This window comes from Nelumbo lutea, chromosome 1, assembly GCF_056320005.1.
Source record: "Nelumbo lutea isolate HS-2025 chromosome 1, American lotus-T2T, whole genome shotgun sequence".
NCBI lineage: Eukaryota > Viridiplantae > Streptophyta > Magnoliopsida > Proteales > Nelumbonaceae > Nelumbo > Nelumbo lutea.
The window spans coordinates 163,284,620-163,307,374 of NC_142684.1; the positions used below are offsets into that span (position 1 = coordinate 163,284,620).

Below are 22,755 nucleotides of genomic sequence, written 5' to 3' on the forward strand. Positions count from 1 at the left end.
CTAGAAAGGAATAAAGAAATTAAAATATTCTATAAGGTTCACAAAGGATTATATAAGAATGATTAGCTAAAATACAAATCAAGTAGATATATAAGCTGACCAGTTAAAAGTATAAAAATTTCCTGAATAAGCAATTAATAACTCCTCTCAGAAGCCATTGATGTCAGTTGGCAGGAAAATTCCTAGTGAACCATCACGTACTTGACCACTTTCCAGTCTGAAAACCATGGGGAGCCAATGCAAACACCAGATTTCAAAAAAAAAAAAAAAGTAGCTTCTTAAGTATACAAAAATTATTCTTGGTCAATTCCCACAGACCTCAGGTTTCATGCCTCTGCTGGACGCAAGTTCACTAGTTTGAGGCAGTGGTAAAGCCTTTGTAAGGACCTCAGTTGATGGTGAACCACGAGCCTTGTTCTTTAATTGTTCTAGGAGTCGGTGAGCTTCTCTATATTCATCTCTTGCACTTGGTCCATGGCTTTCCCATGCATCAATTACTCGCTGCTGGAATTCCATTGCAAGGGCATAGCTGCTCCAACCAAGGCCATGAGATAATTGATCAAAAAACTTGTCCCAATATTAATAAAACACACAATAACTAAAACAACAAGTCAGTTAACTTCATTTCATGCCACTATACATGCATTTACACAGTGTTTATATGGGCGTATATATATATATATATGTGTGTGTGTGTGTGTGTGTGTGTTTCCGCACAAGTTGTTGACAAAGTCCACCAGAATACCAAAACTGAAGAACCATTCCTAAAAATTGCAGTCTAGTAGTCTGAGACTGATACTGGAAGGTAAGCATTCATAATTAGCATATGAAAAGAAAATTACTTGGGCTTGCTTAAAATGTTATTGCCACAATATGTGAACCTTCAAGAACAGGTTGAAGAGGATGATGTTAGCTTTACAATATTCTCTAATTAAAACGTTTCTTGTCAACACGAAATCACCAAACGTTACTATAATGTTGAAGACGTCTATCAAACAAACAGAATGATTTCCTCGGTCATGTTAAGGAAGTTCAGAATATTCCTTTTATTTGGTAATCAAATATTTCATTTCATTACTACAATATTAACAACAAGAAGAGGAGCACTTAGGATATCAATGGGGGCATGTTAATCAGGTAAATTTGCCACACCCTGCCCCTATTAGGATGGATGGATTTGGTATGAGTATAATCACGTTAAGGTTAGGCTCTGGTTATGGTGTATGCAACTATTACACTGCCACTGCACAAGTGCTTTTATATAATACATGAGAAGTGCTGATACCATATTTTCTGTATAGTAACAAAAGAAATTAATCAAACTAGAAAATAGTTACAAGAACAGGTGAGGAGATTTCACCACAAAAATGGTATAAAAGAAAATACATAACCAATAACTGAACAACTAACTTTTAGATAAAATGATGTTAGATGTCTCCCATAGACTAGCCCCAAAAGACCCTATAGAAAATCTTCAAAATCATTGTTAGCCAAAACCAACTCTACTATCATTCAGCAGATGCCAGCCACCAAATTTCTTATTTGTTGAGACTCAGTCAAATACACGATGGTTTCTTTATTTCCAAATATCCCAGCATACCACGAATAGAATAACACTTCATAAGATTTTAACCCTTCTCCTTCCTGGAAATGCATGTCACCTCAAAAAATCTCATTTGAAAGATCAGGCTGAAACCTTTGAATACTTGAAAGTTAAAAGAAGAAATCCCAAACGAATTTAGCAACCTCAGAATGAAGAGATGGCAAGCATCCTCTTTGAAATTTCTATACATGAAGCACAGGCTAGTCATCTGGAAGTCTAAGAGGAACAACTATGCAAATGCTTCAACCCTATTAGGAACCAGGTTACCCCATACCCCTCTTAAAGGAAAATGCTCCACTTGATTCCTGATCATTGTATTCTAAAAGGACATTAGATAAAATTTACCAGCTGAACATACCTTTCACCACCTAGCATCCAATGCTTTTTTTATTTCATTAAAAATATTCAAAAAGTACAAAGCTAACCCCTGTACAATGAGGATCTGTACAAGGATAACTTTCTATAGCTTTACAAAAACAAAATTCCAATAAAAAAAGAATGAGTATGTCTATTTCTGAACAAACAAAGAGTGATTTGCCAATGATGAAAAAACCATGCCCAACACCTTTTTGAGAACCACTTCCACTTAATTCTGCCTTCCCTCAAATATTGTAGCCTTTATTTCACTCCACATTGCCCAGAACAGAGCTACTGAAATAAATGACCTATGCCACCTTTCCAGCCTTGCCCCCTCAACTAACCAAGCACCCAAAAAGCTCTTACATTGCAGGGAAACACATCTTAACACCAAAGATATTCAACATTTAATCCCAAATCCAATAGACAAAATCACAATGTAATAAAAGATGATTAGTGGTTTCCTCTCTTCTCACACATATCCCGCATCCACTACTTCTAAATCCCTTCTGACTAGGTTGTCTCTAGTCAAAATCTTTTGTTTTCTTGTTTTCTTTTTTTTTTTTTTTGATAATTGTTTCTAGTCAAAATCTTGTTCAATAGAGCTGACCAAACAAAGAAAGCCAACTTAGAAGGAACATTTCTGATCTATATTTTCACTAGGAAAATCAGAAATTTCCTCCCTTATCAAGCTGCTGCCTGCTGTAGAAAGATTGAACAGTAAACTCTCCTGATTTTTCAAACCTCCACAGCCTTTGTGTCCTCTCCCTTGCACTACTGATACTCGTGTTGTATAGTACTTATAGCAACCTGATGAGTAGGGGTGGATACAAGTTGAGCCAAGCTGAATATTAAACTATTTGAGCTCAGCTATGCATAAAAGCATAAGGCTCTAGTTCAGGATCAAGCTAGAATTCAGCTTGACTCAAAAGCTCATATAGTCAAGCTCACCTAGGCTTGAGCTTGATAGTGAGCCAAGCTTCATATAAACAATAAAAAATTATACATATAAAAAATCATTTCTTATTATACATAAAAAAACATTTCTTACTGCATATTTAACACCCCTCATAAAATGAGGATGAGCTTTCTAATTTCCAAACTCCATCAGGCTACTGTTACATTCTGGTAGCTAGCATCCAATATATTTGGCCCATCCAACAATGGTTGATGAAAATTGGACTTCATACAATCTAATCACCCCTTGTTTCAAACATTGATTAATGATAATCTTGTTAGAATTAACCAATAAGGTCTCAGAATAGACCCATCTCCGTGCAGAAATTTAGTATACCCTGCAAACTCATTATGAAATTTCATGATCACCTTCCGAACAAAAAACCCCATAAGTTAATGAAACTTACTTACGGAAGGATCCTTGGTTTCCTGCAAACCAAGTTTTGGAAGGATCCTTGGTGCTTAGATGGTTCTCTTGCTGAATCTTTTCCTCTATTTTTTCAGTGTGCATCTAACCAAGAGGCTTCTGTTGCTGAGTGTTGCAGCTTGTCTTGAGATTCAGTTATTTGGTCCCCTACCTTTAGAAGGAATCTGTTCGACTAGGAGATTGAAGAGATAATGAATATGTTGACTATTCTTCAGACTCAAATGGTTGATTTCTGCTCAGAAGATAAGTGGTATTGGAAGTGGAATCCAGATGGTGTTTTCTCTGTCAATTCTTTGGCTTCCAAACTTTGTAGAAAGGGTGCCACTGATTTCCCATGTTCTCAGGTGTGGAATCCTATTAGCCCATCTAAATCCAACTTCTTGGTCTGGACTATGGTTCTGAATAAATGTCTGTCTAGAGCTAATCTTGTGAGAAGGGGCATTCATCTGTTGGACCTTTCGTGCAGTCTGTGTGGAAACAATTCTGAAACTACTGACCATCTGTGCATTCACTGCTCTTCTCATCTGTGGAACCACTTTTTCAGCTCCATGAACCTAAGATGGACTATGCCAAGATCGGTAAAAGAGCTTTTGTGTTGCTGGAACATCAAAGGTCTTAACAAGAAAAGGAAGATAGTGTGGAAGACTATTCCTAGTGCTGTCTTGTGGTCCATCTGGTCTTGGTGGAGTATGTAATTGCTGTATTGATCAGTCTACCTTTCTGGGACTGATCTCAGCTTGTATGTGCTGCTTTTGAATAAATAAATATTACGTTACCTTTTTCCAAAAAAAACTTACACCCCTACTAAATCCTCTAATTTTATAATTCAACTCAAGGTTCAAATTTTCGATACAGGTTGATACGCCAGTAGGGACGTATCAGCCTGTATAAAGGCTCGCTTCTCCATTTTTTTTAGTTTTTTTCAATCTGGTTCAAAGGGGTCAGTTTAAGGCCCGTCTACCCCCTGAACCATGGTCTGACCAGAAACACCCACTGTAGGGGCGTATCGTGAATCCCTCAATACGATACGTATCGGCCGATACAGCCCAATATGTATTGAATTTTGAACCTTGATTCTACTAAGAACTTCAGTTCAGCCATCAATATGAACAATAAAGGAGAAAGACAATCACTTTGATGTATACCTGTAGATGCCAAAAGGTTTACAACAAAGAACCATTTACCATAATAGAAAATGAAACTGATAAAACACAAGAAAACACCAAACCCCTCTGCTTTTCTCAAACACCCATGATATGCAAGACTTCTTCAAGAAAACTCCATCACATGCTTTTTCAAATTTAAACACCAATTTAATATATCATATAGGGGTGTTCGGTCAGTTTGGTTCATAAATAGAACCTAACCGATGTTTCAGTTAGTCAATTTTCATGAACCAAACTGAACCAGACCAAATTCAAATCGGTCCAGTTCGGTTCAGTGTTAAATCAGTTAATTTGGTTAGTTAAAATATAAATGTATGTTATATTTATATTAATAATTATTATTATTATTAAAATATATCAACATTTATAATTAAAATACATATTATATATTATTATTAATATAAATAGTAATATTAGTATTAATTTTAATGTTTATAATAAAATATAAATATATGTATTTATTTTGGTTAATTCAGTTTTCGGTTCAGTTAGGTTGATTTTTTCCCAAACCAAACCAAAAACCAAAGTAACCAAACTGAATTGGCTTATTCGGTTTAGTTCGGTTTGGTTTTGAGTTTGATAACCAAATTTGAACACACCTAATATCAACCTTGGATCCTCATCCTTGAATCAATGCATTTACTTGCTATAAAGATCCTTCGGAAATTGTCTTCCTTCCACAAGTGATGTTTGATACGGAACGTTCTAATGTGGAGATCTGAGTAGTGGAAGGATGATGTTAGGGCCAGATTTGGTAATGACCATATGAAGATGAAGGGGGAGTTTTTCTTTTTTCTTTTTCTTTTTTTTTTTTTATGGTTCTGGCCTTCCGGGTCCTGATAGAGAGTTTTTCCTTCTTTGTTTTGGGAGTATCTTGTCACCTAGCTTGTAACTTTGAATTCTTTAATAAAAAATTTTCTTTTTTATTTATTACCATAAAACAAAAAAAAAAGAAATTTTATGCAGAAGTGCCCTCGAGAATCTGTGGAGTTCCAGACTCAAATGCATGTCCAGCACAACATATCATCCATTTAGGAGAGTCCATGCAACATTTGATAGCAACAAACTTCAAACCCTGGGTACTCTGACCTCCTCTTTCACCCTTGGCAATCTCTCCAGCAACCCAACCCAATACCTCCCCTTCTATCCCACTTCACTACCACCCCCATCATTTAAATTAATCCCTGAAAACCTATGGACTAACCCACCCTTCCCTTACCCACACCCCCTTCTACTTCCACCCTCATGACCTTCCCCTCCGGCCCTCCCTACAACTGCTTCCTTCCCTTAGAGTTTTCTTTTTCCTCAAGCTCAAGAATAGCATCTTAGAAACTTCCTCCACTCCTAAACATGGTTCAAAGTATTGATACACCTTTGTGTATCAGCAAGGGTGTATCGGAAGGTGTATCAGTGCTTAAACCATGCAATTTGTTTTTCAAAATTTCATTTTTATAAATATTTTTATATCATTTAATAAATAAAACAAAAGGGTTCCTAAAAACACCTTTAAATAGGTGTATCAGAACCCTTCCAATATGACACGATATGCCTGATATGGGTGTATCATATCGATACTTTGAACCTTGCTCCTAAACATAAGAAACCCAAAGCTCCCTACATAAATATTCTTATCAATGATCTTACTAATATCAATAGACCTCTTAATGAGCTATCTCATCCACATGCACCTTCATTACTTCTTTCGTAGATGTTTCCTGAACATTTACATTTTGCTCCCCTTCTTGTTCACCACTCCGTCCCTAATGAACATCATCATCAGCTATTGGCCTTGTAAAGGCTATTCTACAATATACAAATTGATCTGGACTTTCAGTTTATTTAATATTTTTCGTAAAGCCTTCCAAATTATCAGATTCCTCTCTATCAAGGCTACAGCTAGATACAACAATCCCGGCTTTCACAGACATATATTATCATTGACTCCAAAATTAACCTCCTTTTTTCTGAAAGGTAAAAGCACAATTTTATTAAAGAAACGAGAAAACTGAGTACAACCACTTAACAGGTGCTAAGATAGCACCCTACAAAGAAACTACAACAGGAATATCTTGAGAAACAACCAGCAAAACATAAAAGGCAGAAAACCCTCCTTACAAGCACTGGACACCACCCCCAGAAGCTCCACCAAAAGCACATTCAATCTTCCCCGTCAAACATATCATCTTGCCCTCCTTCATCATTCCAAATTCCCCCCTTTCCCCTGCAGAAGATTCCATAAGTCCTCCCTTCTCCTCTTAAGTTCTTCAAAAATTCTTCTTGTAAAAGACTCCCCTCTCAAAAAGAACAACCCAAACTCCACCTCTCTGTCAACAATTTCTTTCGAGTTTATACTACCTTTCTCCATCCCTCCCCTATCAGCACCACCTTGCCCCCAACCTCCCCCACCTGTCCTTTGCAACCACTCTCCTCCATAAAAGTAGCACTTTTCCCAGATTCCCCCATAGGAGGAGACAATAACAGATTCTTTTTCCCATCAACACCTTGACCTTGCAAATCCTGATTCTCCCCAACAGGGTCAACACAATTAAGATTTCTGAACTTAACCCCTTTTCTTTTGTAAATCCTTTTGAAGTTGCTGGTAGGCCCTGCCCCAACCAAACCATCTTTCAGTCAAGAAAAGACCTTAGTATTTTAGTAACATGCACAATGTAGGTTTTACTTGAAACTCTAGGCTACTTTGGCACCACTGAATCAAGCTCCTTCTCACCCACATTTACCCCCCTCTTTCGACCCAAATCAACACCCACTTTACCCACTTCCACTTCATCAACCACTTCACCTCCTAAACTTCAGCATAATCTTCAACCACATCTTGACTAATCTCATTAATCAATGGATCATCAGAAAACATATTCTATTGATTACTAATATTATTATCAGTCAAATCATCTTCTCACTTATTCCACTCAGACTCATGTCTACCTTTAATGAGAAACCAGCATCTCTCTCATTCAATGCCACACCCTGATCTTCCTCATTTTCCAACCCAATATTCTTCATCTCTTCACTGAATGACTCCACATAAATCCATCAAAACCAATGCCCTCCAGATGAGTTTTTATCTTTGTTTACCATACTATTTTTATTTATTCTGTTTTTATTAGTATTTTCATTTTTATCTCATCCCACCTTGTCTCAATGGTTGAGAGTTTTTGGTACCCTATAATTGAAATATTCTCCAAGAGGTTAGCAAATTGGAAGAGGAATTACATCTCTTTAGGGGGTAGGATAACCTTAATCAAGTCAACCTTAGCCAACCTACCAGTTTATTTCCTGTCTACCTTTAGAGTACCAATGAAAGTAGCTAACCAGTTAGAGAAGATAATGAGGGATTTCTTGTGGGAACCAAGGGATACTAAGAAGGATCACTTAGTGAAGTGGGAGGTGGTTTCTTGTGGGAACCAAGGGATACTAAGAAGGATCACTTAGTGAAGTGGGAGGTGGTTTCTTGTAGGGATGATGGGGGTCTTGGGTTAGAAAATATAAGATTAAGAAACATGGATTTGCTGGGGAAATGGATTTGGAGACTACCGATGGAACAGGACAGACTTTGGCCTAGAGTGATTGTTAGTATTCATGGATTGGAAGATAACGGCTGGGATGCAGGACTCGACCTTAGGGCTTCTCAGTGTTCTCCTTGGAAAGCTATTCAAAGTATTTTGCCTCTTATGCTTCCTTATTTCAAATATGATGTCTGCGCTGGAAATAAAGTCTTGTTTTGGGAAGATGTTTGGGTTGGTGAAAACTCCCTTAGAGATAGATTTCCTTCTATTTACTCCTTGTCTGAAAACAAAAGAAAAGTGATCTCTTCAGTGTTTGTTGATAACTCCTGGGATTCGGACTTGAGAAGAGGTCTAAGGGATTCTGAAATGGGGATGGTTGATGATTTGATCACTCAGTTAGGGGAAGTCTTTCTTGATCAGTCCGGTAGAGATAGCAGAATTTGGAAACCTTCCCATTCACCAAAAAAAAAAAAATGGAAACCTTCCCCTTCTAGTTTTTTCAATTGCTCTTCTTTCTATAACATTTTTCTTCATACCTCTAACCTTGTAGGGAATTTTCCTTCAAAGGAGGTGTGGGGTAGCCCTGTACCCCCTAAAATTCAGGCCTTTTGTTGGGAAGTGATACTCCAAAAAATCAACACCTTGGATTTATTGCAGAAAAAGAGGCCAAATATGTGCCTCTCTCCCCATGTTTGTTGCCTCTATTTGGGTTCTGGTGAGACAATTTCACATTTTCTAATCTCATGTCCCTTTGTGTTCTTTATTTGGTCTTGGTTCTCTTCTCTCTTTGGCTGCAAGTGGACTCCCTCCTCAAGCGTGGCGAACCTCTATGGTCCAACTTTTTACAGGCAACCAACGGTTCGTGGAAGGATTATGTGGAGAGCCACTAGAGCTACTGTATTGTGGTCAGTGTGGGAGGAAAGAAACAATAGGATCTTTAAAGGCAGACGTAGATCCAAGGAAGAGGTTGTGGAAGGAATAACTACTAAGGTTATCCATTGGTTGAAATCCTATGATCTTTATAAGGATTTCTCAGTTGAAGACATCTATAGAAGTTGGGGTATTGTGGCATCTACTACTACTTCCAAAGCTATGATACAGGAAGTTTGGTCCCCATCGGCACAACAAAGGGGGAAACTGAACTTTGATGGAAGCTCCAGGTAATCCAGGCCCATCTAGCATAGGAGGTGTTTTCAGAGATAATGAAGGCAAGATAATGGCATTGTTTTCAGGTCCAATAGGAGTTGGAGATTCCTTAAGAGAGGAAATCTTGGCACTACATCAAGGTGTAAAACTGGCCAAACAATTGGGGCTACAACAGATTGAGATAGATGGAGACTCCAAGTTAGTAATTGGGTGGATGCAATCAGGGCAGCTGGGAATTTAACCTGTTTTATTTACAGGTCAGTTGACCCAACCCATACCAAACACAACCAGTTGACATCCTTGTGGAGCTGATAGAGTAAGACAAGGCAACCATTTGAATTGAATCCGTCAAAGAACCATTCAACCTTGAAGAAATAGTTGGTTAGCCACAAGTGTGGGGTTCCATACCCACACTCAGGCTCTAGTGTGTGGTTTCATACCCACACCTATTTGTTTCTAATTTCTTTTATTAGTAGTTTCTATTTTCTTTTATTAGAAGTTTCCAATTCTTTTAAGTTGGGCCGGCTAGCTTTAATGTTTCTAATTTTTGTTTATTTCCTATTCTTGTAAGGAACCTAAAGTTATAAATAAAGAAGTGTATGGGGCGGCAGATCATTAACCATCGAACCCCTTCTTTCTTCTCTCTCTCTCTCTCTCTCTCTCTCTCTCTCTCTCTCTCTTCTCTTTGGACCTGTATTACTTCTTTAATACAGTAAACAGTTCTTCTTCTTCTTCTTTCAAGTTGGTATCAGAACCTTCGATCTAGGGTTTCTCGTGTGGATTTAATTCAGCCAACCAAATGAGAATTGTTTAGGGCACTCCTCTAGATACCGTAGTTATAGTCTGAGCTACTCTGACCTAGCTAGAAAATGAATTTAGTGATTCAGCTCAGCCTACACCAGCTCAACAGCCTACTTCAGCCCTTGCTCATATAGGTACAAGAACTATTGCTTGCCATGCTTTTGTCCTAGGTAATACTAGACCTTCCTAGGTAATAGATTTAGGTGCTTCAGATCATATGACCAACATATCTACTCTTTTTAGTACCTATTGTTTATCCTCTGAGAGAAACAAAGTTTATATTGTTGATGGCTCCCTTGTACTAATTTCTGGCAAGGGAGACATCAAATTATCAGATACCATCATCATATCCTCAGCTTTGCATGTTCCCAAGCTTATTGCTAACTTACTTTCAGTTAGTAGTATTACTAAAAATCAAAACTGTCCAGTAACCTTTTTCCCTGATCGGTGTATTTTTCAGGATCTGGAAACGAAGAAGGTGATTGGGATTGGCCGCGAGATGAATGGAGTCTACCTACTGGAACAATAGAGGGGAGCAGATTGAAGCAGGGAAATTGTTTGTTTCTCAGTCTTGTAGTAAGATTATGCTTTGGAACAACCACTTAGGTCATTTAGCTTTTCGGTCTTTAAAGAGTCTTTTTCCAAACTTGTTTGAGTCAGTATAAGTGTCTAGGTTAAAATGTGAAAGTTGTGAACTTGCAAAACATAGTAGATCATCTTATCCTTTAAGTAATAAAAGAAGCAACATTCCTTTTGAGATTGTGCATACCGATGTTTGGGGGCCCTACCATACTCCCACCATGGGGGGGGGTACAGATATTTCTTATTATTTGTTGATGACTATACCCGTTTTTCATGAATCTATCTTATGCACTCTCGAGATGAGGTCTCTTCTCTGACCCAAGCTTTTCATTAGATGACCCTAACTCAATTTGAAACCAAGATCAAGATTCTTAGATCTAATAATGCCAAGGAATAATTTGCAAAACCCTTGGCATCCTATCTCCTTGATCATGGAATCATTCATCAGAACATTTGTCCTTACATACCTCAGCAAAACGGGGTTGCTGAGAGAAAAAACAGGCATATTTTAGAGGTAGCCAAAAGCATCATGCTCAACTCCAATGTTCCCATACACTTCTAGGGAGATGCAATCCGCACAGCCATATACTGATTAACAAGGTTCCATCACAGATCCTAAACATGCAAACCTCATTCAGTCTTCTATATCCAGATAAGGACCTATTCACTATTCCCCTCAAAACTTTTGGATGTACTTGTTTTGTTCAAATCCTTCAACCTCACCGCTCCAAGTTTGATCCCAAAGCCACTAAGTGTATTTTCCTTGGGTATGCACAAAATCAAAAGGGATATTGTTGTTATGAACCAGTTTCAAGGAAGTGCTTTGTGTCCATGGATGTCACCTTCTTTGAGGATATGCCCTACTATCATAAGGCTTCTCCTCAGGGGGAGAATAGTGAGGAAGGGATTTCAGTTTCAGCTCCAAGAATTCCTTTACCCGTCCCGGTTACTGAGGGGGGGAGTTGCGAAGAAGGTTGTCAAAAATGCAAGGAGTTGAGAGTGTATCACAAAAAGTGGTAGAGGCAAGTTGCTTCTCGTACTCAACAGCAATCCAGGCCAATTCCAACATCTTCTACAACTCCAGATCCAGACACTACTACTGCTCCCACTATTGATCCCATTGTTATAGATGTTCAGCCTTCACCGACAAATGACCTTGATCTTCCAACTACTATTCATAAAGGGAAGCGTCGTTGCACCTCATCCACTGCCCATTGCATCTCCAAGTTCCTTTCCTATAATTGTCTCTCAGAATCCTACAGATCTTACTTGGCACCTATTTCTACTATTCCTATACCCAGAAAAGTGCAAGAAGCTCTTTTGATACCTGAATGGAAGGAAGCAATGCAAGTAGAGATGGATGCTCTTGTCAAGAACAACACATGGGAACTAGTTGACCAACCTGAAGGGAAGAAACTTGTTGGATGCAAATGGGTGTTTACTGTGAAATGTAATGCTGATGGTACTGTAGAGAGGTATAAGGCCAGATTGGTTGCAAAGGGATTCATACAAACTTACGGCATAGACTATACAGAAACATTTGCACCTGTTGCAAAAAATGAACACTATCAGAGTTCTTCTATCCATTGCTGCGAACTTCTCATGGCCACTATTTTAGTTGGATGTTAAGAATGCTCTTGTCAAGAACAACACATGGGAACTAGTTAACCAACCTGAAGGGAAGAAACTTGTTGGATGCAAATGAGTGTTTACTGTGAAATGTAATGCTGATGGTATTGTAGAGAGGTATAAGCCAGATTGGTTGCAAAGGGATTCATACAAACTTATGGCATAGACTATACAGAAACCTTTGCACCTGTTGCAAAAATGAACACTATCAGAGTTCTTCTATCCATTGCTGCAAGCGTTGCCACTATTTTAGCTGGATGTTAAGAATGCCTTCCTCAACTGAGACTTGCAAGAGGAAGCATACATGGAGTTACTCCCTATTTTTTATAGTACAGAAGTAGGAAAGAAAGTTTGCCTTTTGAAGAAGGCCTTGTACGAGATGAAACAATTCCCGAGAACTTGGTTTGATAGGTTTAGACTGGCTTTGGACAAATTCGAATACATACAGGCTCAGTCAGATCACACTCTCTTCTTTAAGAAGACAAGCCATTTCCTAACTCTACTTGTAGTCTATGTAGATGACATTGTGATAACAGGAAGTGACACTAGTGAAATTGAAACCCTTAAACAGCACTTTCATAAGCAATTTGAAGTGAAAGACCTAGGAATGTTACACTATTTCCTAGGAATTGAGGTAGTTTGATCTAAGCATGGCATTTTCATCTCCCAAAGGAAGTATTATCTAAACTTATTGGAAGAAACTGGCAAGTTAGGAGTGAAACCTACTGATACTCCCATTGAGCCTAACCATAAGATAAGTGCAAAAAGTGGAGGAACTCCTTGAGGACAAGGCTATGTATCAAAGGCTGGTTGGGAAACTTCTTTATCTCTATCTAATCCAACCAGATGTTTTTTATGCCATCAGTATTGTCAGTCAATACATGCATTCTCCTAGGACCACCCATCTCCTTGCAGTAGAAAGGATCCTTGCCTACTTAAAGAGATGTCCAGGGAGAGGTATACTCTTCAAGAATAATGGTCATATGAAAATAGAAGTGTATACAGATGCGGATTGGGCTGGATATGTTGACGATAGGAGGTGCTCTGGATATTGTGCATTTGTGGGGGGAAATCTTGTTTCCTGGAGAAGCAAGAAACAAAATGTTGTTGCTCGCTCCAGTGCAGAAGCAGAATACAGATCCATAGCCAATGGTGTTGCAGAAGTGTTATGGCTAAGATCCTTTGTAAAGACCACTGGAACAAACTAACAGAAAGCAATTAATCAGTTTTACAGGAGGCCACGTCAGCACAACTAATCGTCCACTTGAAACAGCTATAATAGAAAGAAATCAAAGATTGTAAACAGTATAAGTAGTGAAGCACAAAGAGAAATAAGATAGGAATTCTTTTACCATTAATCTCTCTCTCTCTCTCTCTCTCTCTCTCTCTCCTTCCAACGAATTCAGGAGGTTGGATCCCTCGAAGAGCCCTGAGTTAGGCAAGTTCCTAACAAGTTGGTAACAGAGCCAGCATGACCAACACAAGAAACACGTCAGTAGACACCCGAGTGGATCAGATGGAGGTAGAGATCCATTGAATGTCTTCAGATCTCAAAGAAATGAATGAAGGTTTCACTGCTCTCCTCAATCGGCTGGAGCAGGTGGCAACGAACAACGACAGAGGAAGCCAAGAAGAGCACAGCAATGAAAACAACCGCAAAACAGGGCCGGCGGCAACGAAAGCAGCCAAAATCGATTTCCCCATCTTCTCAGGCGGCGACCCAACTCCCTGGATTCTCAGAGCCGAACGGTACTTCGATTACCATGAGACACCTGGGTAAGACAGGGTAGCTCTAGCTTTTGCGCATCTTGAAGGGGAAGCTATCCTCTGGTTTCAATGGTACCGACGGGGGCACCCTCGTCAAACTTGGGTAGACTTCACTGATGCCATGACTATCCGTTTTGGATCGTCTGGGTTCGAAGATCATGATGAGAGTTTGGCAAAGCTATGGCAAGTGGGATCAGTTAAAGATTACCAGATGGAGTTCGAAAAGCTGGCCGTGAGAGTCCAAGGGTGGACGGAGAAGGTGTTGGTGGTAAGCTTCGTCGGCGGCCTGAAAGAAGAACTGCAACTGGAAGTGAAGGCGATGCAGCCCACTTCGGTCATAAATGCGGCAGCGCTAGCAAGATTGTATGAGGATAAGTTCGCTCGAGCAAGAAAGGTGCAACGGCCATGGGGTCCAGGAACCAAGACGACAGCACCAGACAAGAAGGAAGAAATATTGGGCCCAGGCCCATTGGTTCCTTTCAAACGGCTGACCTGGGCAGAGATGCAAGCCCGCAGAGACAAAGGACTTTGTCACAACTGCGAAGAGAAATTCGGATCGGGCTATCGGTGCAAGAAACAACAAGCATTTCTCCTCCAAACAAATGCCAAAGAGGAAGACGACCTCACCAATTACGAGGAATCTAACCCAGGGTGGGAAATACAACCCAATGGCACACCTGAAATATCTTTACAAGCCCTTACGAGACTTGCGTCCCCTCAAATAATGAGAGTTGCAGGGCTAATCCAGGGACGCCAAGTGTCAATCCTCATAGACAGTGGCAGCTCCCTTAACTTCATAACTCAAGTCTTGGTGGATAAAATGGGACTCCTGGTTCAACCAACAACGGCTTTTACGGTTCATGTGGCCAATGGTAATAGCCTATCCTGCAATAACATTTGCATGGGCTTACCACTAAAAGTTCAGGGTCATCAGTTTGTGGTGGACCTATATCCTCTTCATCTCAGTGGAGTGGATGTGATGCTAGGCATTCGATGGTTAAGACAGCTAGGGCCCGTGATCTGGGACTGGGCCCGTCTCACCATGGACTTCACATCAGGGAACTCTACAATCCATCTACAAGGGCAAACATGCAAGGGTCCAAGGCCCATCAATCTTGCAACATTAACAAAGCAAATGGGAGATCCGGATCAGCCCATATTCATGCACATGGACTCAAATTGGACCAGCCTATATTTAGCTAACAGCAGCCCAGCCCAAATGGGCCTAGAGACTTCCAAAGTCGCCTACAACAACTCCTTCAGCAATATGGCAGCGTGTTCGAAGAACCCCAAGAACTTCCACCATGCTGGGAGCATGACCACCGCATCCCCCTCATGCCGAGAGCTACCCTAACCAATGTAAGACCTTACCGATACCCTTACTTTCAAAAATTTGAAATCGGGAAGAAAGTTCAAGATATGCTTAAGCAAGGGATAATACAGCCCAATCACAGCCCATTCTCTTCACCGGTATTATTAGTCAAAAAGAAGGATGGGATGTGGCAATTTTGTATTGATTACAGAGCCCTTAACAATATCACCATTAAAGACCGATTTCCAATACCGGTCATTGATGAGCTGCTTGAAGAACTCAGTCAGGCCACCATATTCTCAAAATTAGATTTACGAGCTAGGTATCATCAAATAAGGGTACATAGGGAGGATGTTCACAAAACGGCTTTCAGAACACAATGATGTCCACTATGAGTTCTTGGTCATGCCATTTGGGCTGACCAATGCTCTAGCCACATTTCAAGCATTAATGAATGACATATTCCGGCCATATTTACGTAAGTTCATCCTTGTTTTCTTTGATGACATATTGGTCTATAGTCCCAATTGGGAGGAACATCTGAATCATCTACAAGTCACCCTTGCAACACTTGAAGCCAACTAATTGTTCGCTAAAGAGTCCAAGTGCTCCTTTGGACAAAACCAAGTTCACTACTTGGGACATGTTGTAGAGAACGGAACTGTAGCGGTCGACCCAAATAAAATCTCCAGTATAATGGGCTGGCCGCAACGCAAAAGTGTGAAAGAGTTAAGGGCCTTCTTGGGCTTGACTGGGTACTACTGCCGCTTCATCAAAAACTACGGCCTAATAGCTACCTCGTTGACCTAATTGCTGAAACAAGATGCTTTTCACTAGTCAACCCAGGCCCAACAAGCTTTTGAGCAGTTGAGACAAGTAGTTGTGAGCCCTCCAACATTAGCATTGCCCGATTTCACAAAAGACTTCATCATTGCATGTGATGCCTCCAGTCAAGGTGTTGGGGTTGTTCTCATGCAAGAGGAGTGACCACTAGCCTTTTTCAGCAAGGCCTTAACATCACAAAAGTGGGCCAAATCAGTTTATGAACGAGAATTAATAGCAGTGGAGTCCAACGTTGGCGATCCTACTTGCTCAGTAGACAGTTCATAATTCAGACCGACTATCAAAGTTTGAAGTTCTTATTGGATCAATCAGTCCTATCCCCGGAACAACAACAATGGATATCCAAGCTACTAGTCTACAACTACATAATTGAGTACAAAGCAGGGGCTGCTAATCAGGTGGCTGACACCCTCTCACGGCACCCACTTAGTTACTAATATCTTCCTCAACTTCTCCACTCCTGGATCTACTTCGAAAAGAAGCCCAATCCCATAGGGAGTTACAGCAATTGAAGGCCCAAGTATTGGCAAATCCCTCACTGCACCCCAAGTACACCATTAAGAATGATCTACTCTTCTTCAAAGGATGCACGAAAATTCCGGCAGATTCTGCTCAACTCAGGAAACTCCTGGAGTTATTCCATGCCTCACTCACAAGTGGCCACTCCGGCATCCTACGAACACAAAAGCGCATCGCCACACAATTCCATTGGAAAGGCATGCGTACATCTATCTAGAACTTCATAGTCGGGTGTGCAGTATGCCAACAAAACAAGTCAGCCACTACAACACCAGCAGGCCTCTTACAACCACTCCCAATACCAACCCAAGTCTGGGATGATATATCAATGGATTTCATCACAGGATTGCCCGTTTCTGCCGGCAAAACAGTTATCCTGGTGGTAGTGGATAGATTGGCGAAATATAGTCATTTCCTACCTCTATCACACCCATTTACAGCAGTCACAGTTGCTGAATTGTTCCTTCGGGAAATTGTGCGCCTACACGGGCTCCCCAACTCAATTATATCAGATAGGGACCCTATTTTTATGAGTCGTTTCTAGGCTGAGCTTTTTCTCCTGCACGGGGCTAAACTCTTCATGTCAACTAGCTACCACCCCCAATCTGATGGACATATAGAGGCGGTTAACAAGAGTCTCAAAACACATCTAAGATGCTTCGCGGGAGATCGACCAAGACAATGGGTGAAGTGGATCCACTGGGCTGAATGGTGGTCCAACACCACTTTCCACAGCACCGTTGGGATGACACCCTTCAGAGCTCTATATGGTCGGGACCCACCCCCTCTACTTCCTTATGAAAAAGGGACCACCACAGTATCGGCCTTAGAAGAACAGCTGACGCAACGAGATGAGGTGTTAAAGAACTGAGACATCATCTCTTACAGGCACATCAATGGTTGAAGCACACCTATGATAAACATCACAAGAATGTCCAATATGAAGTCGATGATTGGGTGTTTCTCAAATTACAACCTTTTAGACAGATTTCAGTTGCAAGCCGACAGTGGAACAAACTCAGCTCGCGCTATTTTGGACCATTTAAAATCCTTGAGAGAATAGGGTCAGTGGCCTACAAGTTGGACCTTCCGGCAACATCAAAACTGCACCCGGTATTCCATATCTCCTTACTGAAGAAAGGGCCGAAGCCAGGAGTCATTACAAGTGCGACCCTTCCCACATTTTCAGATGAATGACAAGGTGCAGACTGAGCCAACCCGCATCATTGATTTCAGATGGGTGCGTCGGGGTGGAAGAGTCATACCAGAAGCATTAGTTGTTTGGTCTAAACTCCCAAAAGAAGATGCAACCTGGGAATCCTACTTAGATCTGCAATCAAATTTTCCCACATTAGACCTTGAAGGCAAGGTCACTCTAAAGGAGGGGGGGATTGTAAAGACTACTAGAACAGACCAACAGAAAGCACTTAATGAGTTTTACAAGAGGAGGCCACGTCAGCACAACTAATTGTCCACTTGCAACAGCTATAACAAAAAGAAATCAAAGATTGTAAACAGTATAAGTAGTGAAGCACAAAGAGAAATAAGACAGGAATTCTTTCAGTATTAATCTTTCTCTCTCTCTCTCTCTCCTTCCAACGAATTCAGGAGGTTGGCTCCCTCGAAGAGCCCTGAGTTAGGCAGGTTCCTAACATCCTTGCTTAATGAGTTGGAGGTTGATTATGAGAAGCCTTTGATGATATATTGTGATAATCAAGCTACAATTAATATTGTCCACAACCCAATACAGCATGACAAGACTAAGCATATTGAGGTTGACAGACATTTTATCCGAGAGTCGCATCTCAAGAAGTATGCCTTCCTTGCATTGCCTCAGATATGCAGTTAGTTGATCTCTTCACCAAAGCAACCACAAAAAGCAAATTGGAGACAGATCTACGCAAGTTGGGCATGACAAATATCTACTCCCAACTTGAGGGGGAGTGAAGAAATAGTTGGTTAACCATGAGTGTGGGGTTCCATACCCACACTCAGGCTCTAGTTTGTGTGGTTTCATACCCACACCTAGTTGTTTCTAATTTCTTTTATTAGTAGTTTCTAATTTCTTTTATTAGTAGTTTCTATTTTCTTTTATTAGAAGTTTCTAATTCTTTTAAGTTGGGCTGGATGGCCTTATTGTTTCTAATTTTCGTTTTGTTTCTAATTTTTGTAAGGAACCTAAAGCTATAAATAAAGAAGTGTATGGGGCGGCAGATCATTAACCACCGAAGAACCCCTTCTTTCTTTTCTCCTCTCTCTCTCTCTCTCTCTCTCTCTCTCTTTCTCTCTTCTTCGAACCTGTATTACTTCTCTAATATAGTAAACAGTTTTTCTTCTTCTTCTTTCAAGTAACCTAAAAGCTTAAGCTGTTAAGTGAGGTCCTTGAATAGGTTTTATTCTCTAACATGCCCCCTCACACGAAAGCCCATTGGGTTTGAAGCATGTGCTGAAACTTAATTAATTATAATGGGGGTGATGAGAATCGAACACTAGACCACTTGGTCAAAGTGGCTCTGATACCATGTCAAAGAACCATTCAACCTAAAAGCTTAAGCTGTTAAGTGAGGTCTTTGAATAGGCTTTATTCTCTAACAGAAATCTTTGAAATACACTAATCAACTGAAGAAGTGAAGAGACAGCAATATACAGAAAGATAGGGACATGGACAAGGAAAGCATGTGCTGAAACTTAATTAATTATAATGGGGGTGACGAGAATCGAACACCAGACCACTTGGTCAAAGTGGCTCTGATACCATGTCAAAGAACCATTCAACCTAAAATCTTAAGCTGTTAAGTGAGGTCCTTGAATAGGTTTTATTCTCTAACAGAATCTTTGGAATAAGCTAATCAACTGAAGAAGTGAAGAGACAGCAATATACAGAAAGATAGGGACATGGACAAGGAAAACATGTAGATATTTTGCAGTATGAACAAATCCACTGCAGAGAATATCAATAACTGAAAAAGTCCCTTATTAAGCTTGTTATATACAAGCTCCTATAAAGCCCACCACCAGATCTGAAAGTTTAAGACCCCTACCCACCATTAGATATCCTTATCTAACTACGCAGACCAATCACAGACTGGATTGGCAATTCAAAAAGAATGTCAAAATAACATAAATTGCATTAGTATTCACCAACACACGAAAGAAAAATAGCACAATACATAGAAAGGGCATTTTAAAACTAGAAAGCATTCTTACCTCCCCATGGCTGCATAAGCTTTTGAAAGATTCTGGCATGCTTCAATTGAATCTGCATGATGCGGACCAAGTGATACATCCATAATGTCCTTGGCAACTGCAAACATCTGGGCAGCAGACTGAGGCCTGTCTAGCTCTAAGTAGGCTGCTCCCAAATTGTTATAGATATATCCCACTCCAAAATGTTTTGGCCCAAAACTCTCCTTCAACCTTTCTGCTGCACTCTCCAAGTATGGGATTGCCTGTGGAACCTTACCTGTCAACAGTAGTAGCCAACCTATCCGTGCAGAAACACTCCCTTCTGAATGCTGTTCTTGTGGGAGTTTCTCAAGTATGGCCAGACATCTCTTTAACAGTGAGATTGCAATTTCAAAGTCATTCATTGTCTCATACAACATAGATATTTCCATGTAAGCTTCAGCAACTTCTATGGGTGATATGGTTTCTTTTTTATCAAGAATACCACAGGATATCTCTAGACACCTCTTTGAATCAGCAAACTTCTCCTGATTACACAAGGCTTTTGCCATTGAAATAAACACAAGGGCCCGGTTTTCACTCTCCTTATCTGTCTGCTGAACAACACCCTTTAAAGTGTTAATTGCCTCATCATACTTTCCCAAGGCAATTTGCATATTGGCAGCATCAATCTCTGCACGCAACAGATCAGAACTTAGGCCCCAATTCTTTAAGACCTTCTGTGAGAGTTCATTCTGCTCTAATGCCTTCTCATGCTCTTCCAAGCCACAATAAATAACACCAAGAAGACGTCTATCGTGTGCAACCTCAACTGAGTTGTTGCCCAATTGAGCCTTGTGTATTTCCAATGCCTTCAAACAAAAAGGCAAAGCCTCTTTGAAATTCAAAACTGCCACATAGGCCTCTGCCAAGTCCCTATTAGCAATACCCAATTCTCTACTATCCGCCTCCAGAGCCATCTCTTTTAATTCCAAACACTTTCTAAGATTACCCAGAGCCTCCTCCCTTCGACCCATTGCGGTCTTTGTGTTTGCTAAATCAAGCTGAACAGCATGAAGAACAGGTCTGATATCACTAGCATCATATCCCTCTTCCTCCAATCTCCCCAGTATCCTATTAGCTCTATTTAGATACCCTAAGCTATCGTTAAATTTCTTCAATTTATAACTAGCAGAACCCATCAAATGTAAAGTCATTGCGACTGATAAAGAAACTTTATTATCGCGGTCTAATATCTTTAGGGCTCTATTAGCGAAATCTAGAGACTTCTCAGGGTCCGTACCTTCTTGGTCGAGCTTAAGGCCTACTTTCAGACATGCCAGCCCAAGCTCGTTCTCACTGAAAACCGATTCCATATCTTTGAAAGCTCTGAGAATCTCTTCAGTTGTCGTTGCAGATTCAAATTCTTCTTCAATTTCATTTTTCTCTTTGATTTTTCTCTGTCTGGAGGACAGATGAGGTGACTGCTCAACAAGGGTATCAAGATTTCGAGACGGGTGATTCTGAAATTGATACTTTTTGTTCTTAAAGAGCAACAATCCACGGGTTCTTTTACAGGATTTGAGATGGGAAGGAGAGAAGGGTATTGGGTTCTCCGTGAGGGGTAACGGAGTGGCGTCTGAGATGAAATCTCTGCAGAAAACTGAATTGGTTCTGCATCGGGTGAGATGTGAAAGAAGAGAAGATGACGCTCTTCTCATGACTGAAGAGAGGATTTAACCTGCGCCTTTCTGGTTTCAGAAAGAGATTAGCTATGCCCGTTAAACCCTTGAAAAACCTGTTGGAGTCTAAACTTCAGTGTTGGTGAAGTATGAGTGTATGACTTTGCACACTATGCATACGAAGGGAGCGTGGGAAAAAAAGGAAGTGCAGAATGCTAAGGCTACGCGAGAGTGTCGCCGTAACATGTACGATGAATTAATAAGGGAAAATTCGCGATAGGTACTTCAGCCCGAGTGCCAATGTAGTATCCGAACTTTAAAATCAGTTAGAAGACAAAAAAAACTTAAATACTCAGCTATTTCAAGTAATGCATGAACCGTAAAAATCACTGTTCACACTTGCAGTTAATGAGATTCCAAAAACCAGCTTCCTCACGCTGGTGATGTCAAGCAAATGCATAGAAAAGTTGAAATGGACGCTCGAACACAACGAGGAAAAAATTGAAATAGAAGAATCCAGTGCCATTGCCGAAAAGATGACTCCTGTTACTGTGACGATTTTAGATTAGACTACAATATGGATTGATGGATTTCCTCAATTTTATTTGTTGTCGTGGAGAGGTGGATGAATACAATTACAATCTTGGAAAATACAGACACAACTTCACCTCTTTCTTCGCAACTTCACCTTTCCAATCAAGCAAGCTGAAGAGCTTAGCAAAACTAGAGTTTGAATGCACTGATGATGAACCTGTGATTGTGAAGACCTTTTAAATTTCATACTATTTTTTTCCGATCTAAATTTTAACTTTTGAGGGAAGGAATAAAAATAGAGTACTATATTATGATATGGGTATTATTTTTATCTGTTTCAATCGGTTATTAAGAGAAACTGAGCAAGTGACGTATTTGGTTTGGATTCTCTCTTCTGGAGAGAAGATGAGGGAAAAGTTACAATTTTTCATCTGGGCTTTGTTTCTCTGCGGTTCCTGTCTCGGTAGATTTGTGGTGGAAAAGAATAGCTTACGGGTGACTTCACCGCAGTCATTGAAAGGTGTTTACGAATGCGCAACTGGGTATTTTGGTGTTCCTCACTTCCTCAGTATGGCGCGCGGCACCATGGTTGGGACTGTGGTTTACCCGAAAGTGAACCAAAAGGCATGCAAGGACTTCGACAAGGTCGATCTATCTTTCAAATCGAAGCCTGGAGGTCCTCCGACCTTTCTTCTTTCTGATAGAGGAGGTCAGTTATGTTCTGTTTGCATATGTTTTTGT

The 22,755-nt window shown here is 40.3% G+C and overlaps 1 protein-coding gene across 1 annotated transcript; it reads right to left on the reverse strand.

Moving 5' to 3' along the window:
* Positions 1–11: 11 nt before the first annotated feature.
* LOC148878844 (Tetratricopeptide repeat (TPR)-like superfamily protein) lies at positions 12–21,696 on the reverse strand. Its single transcript, XM_088960210.1, has 2 exons — positions 19,841–21,696; positions 12–529 (listed from the first exon to the last, which is right to left on the reverse strand). Exons 1-2 carry the CDS (start codon positions 21,517–21,519, stop codon positions 304–306), a joined length of 1,905 nt encoding a protein of 634 aa, XP_088816336.1. The 5' UTR covers positions 21,520–21,696; the 3' UTR covers positions 12–303.
* Positions 21,697–22,755: the final 1,059 nt, after the last annotated feature.

Excerpts from the sequence above, each read along its gene's own strand:
- LOC148878844 (XM_088960210.1), bottom strand. The coding sequence starts at position 21,519 with ATGAGAAGAGCGTCATCTTCTCTTCTTTCACATCTCACCCGATGCAGA. Across the intron at positions 530-19,840 it reads GCTTATGCAGCCATGGGGAG|CTATGCCCTTGCAATGGAAT; the intron begins GTAAGAATGCTT and ends TGGTTGGAGCAG.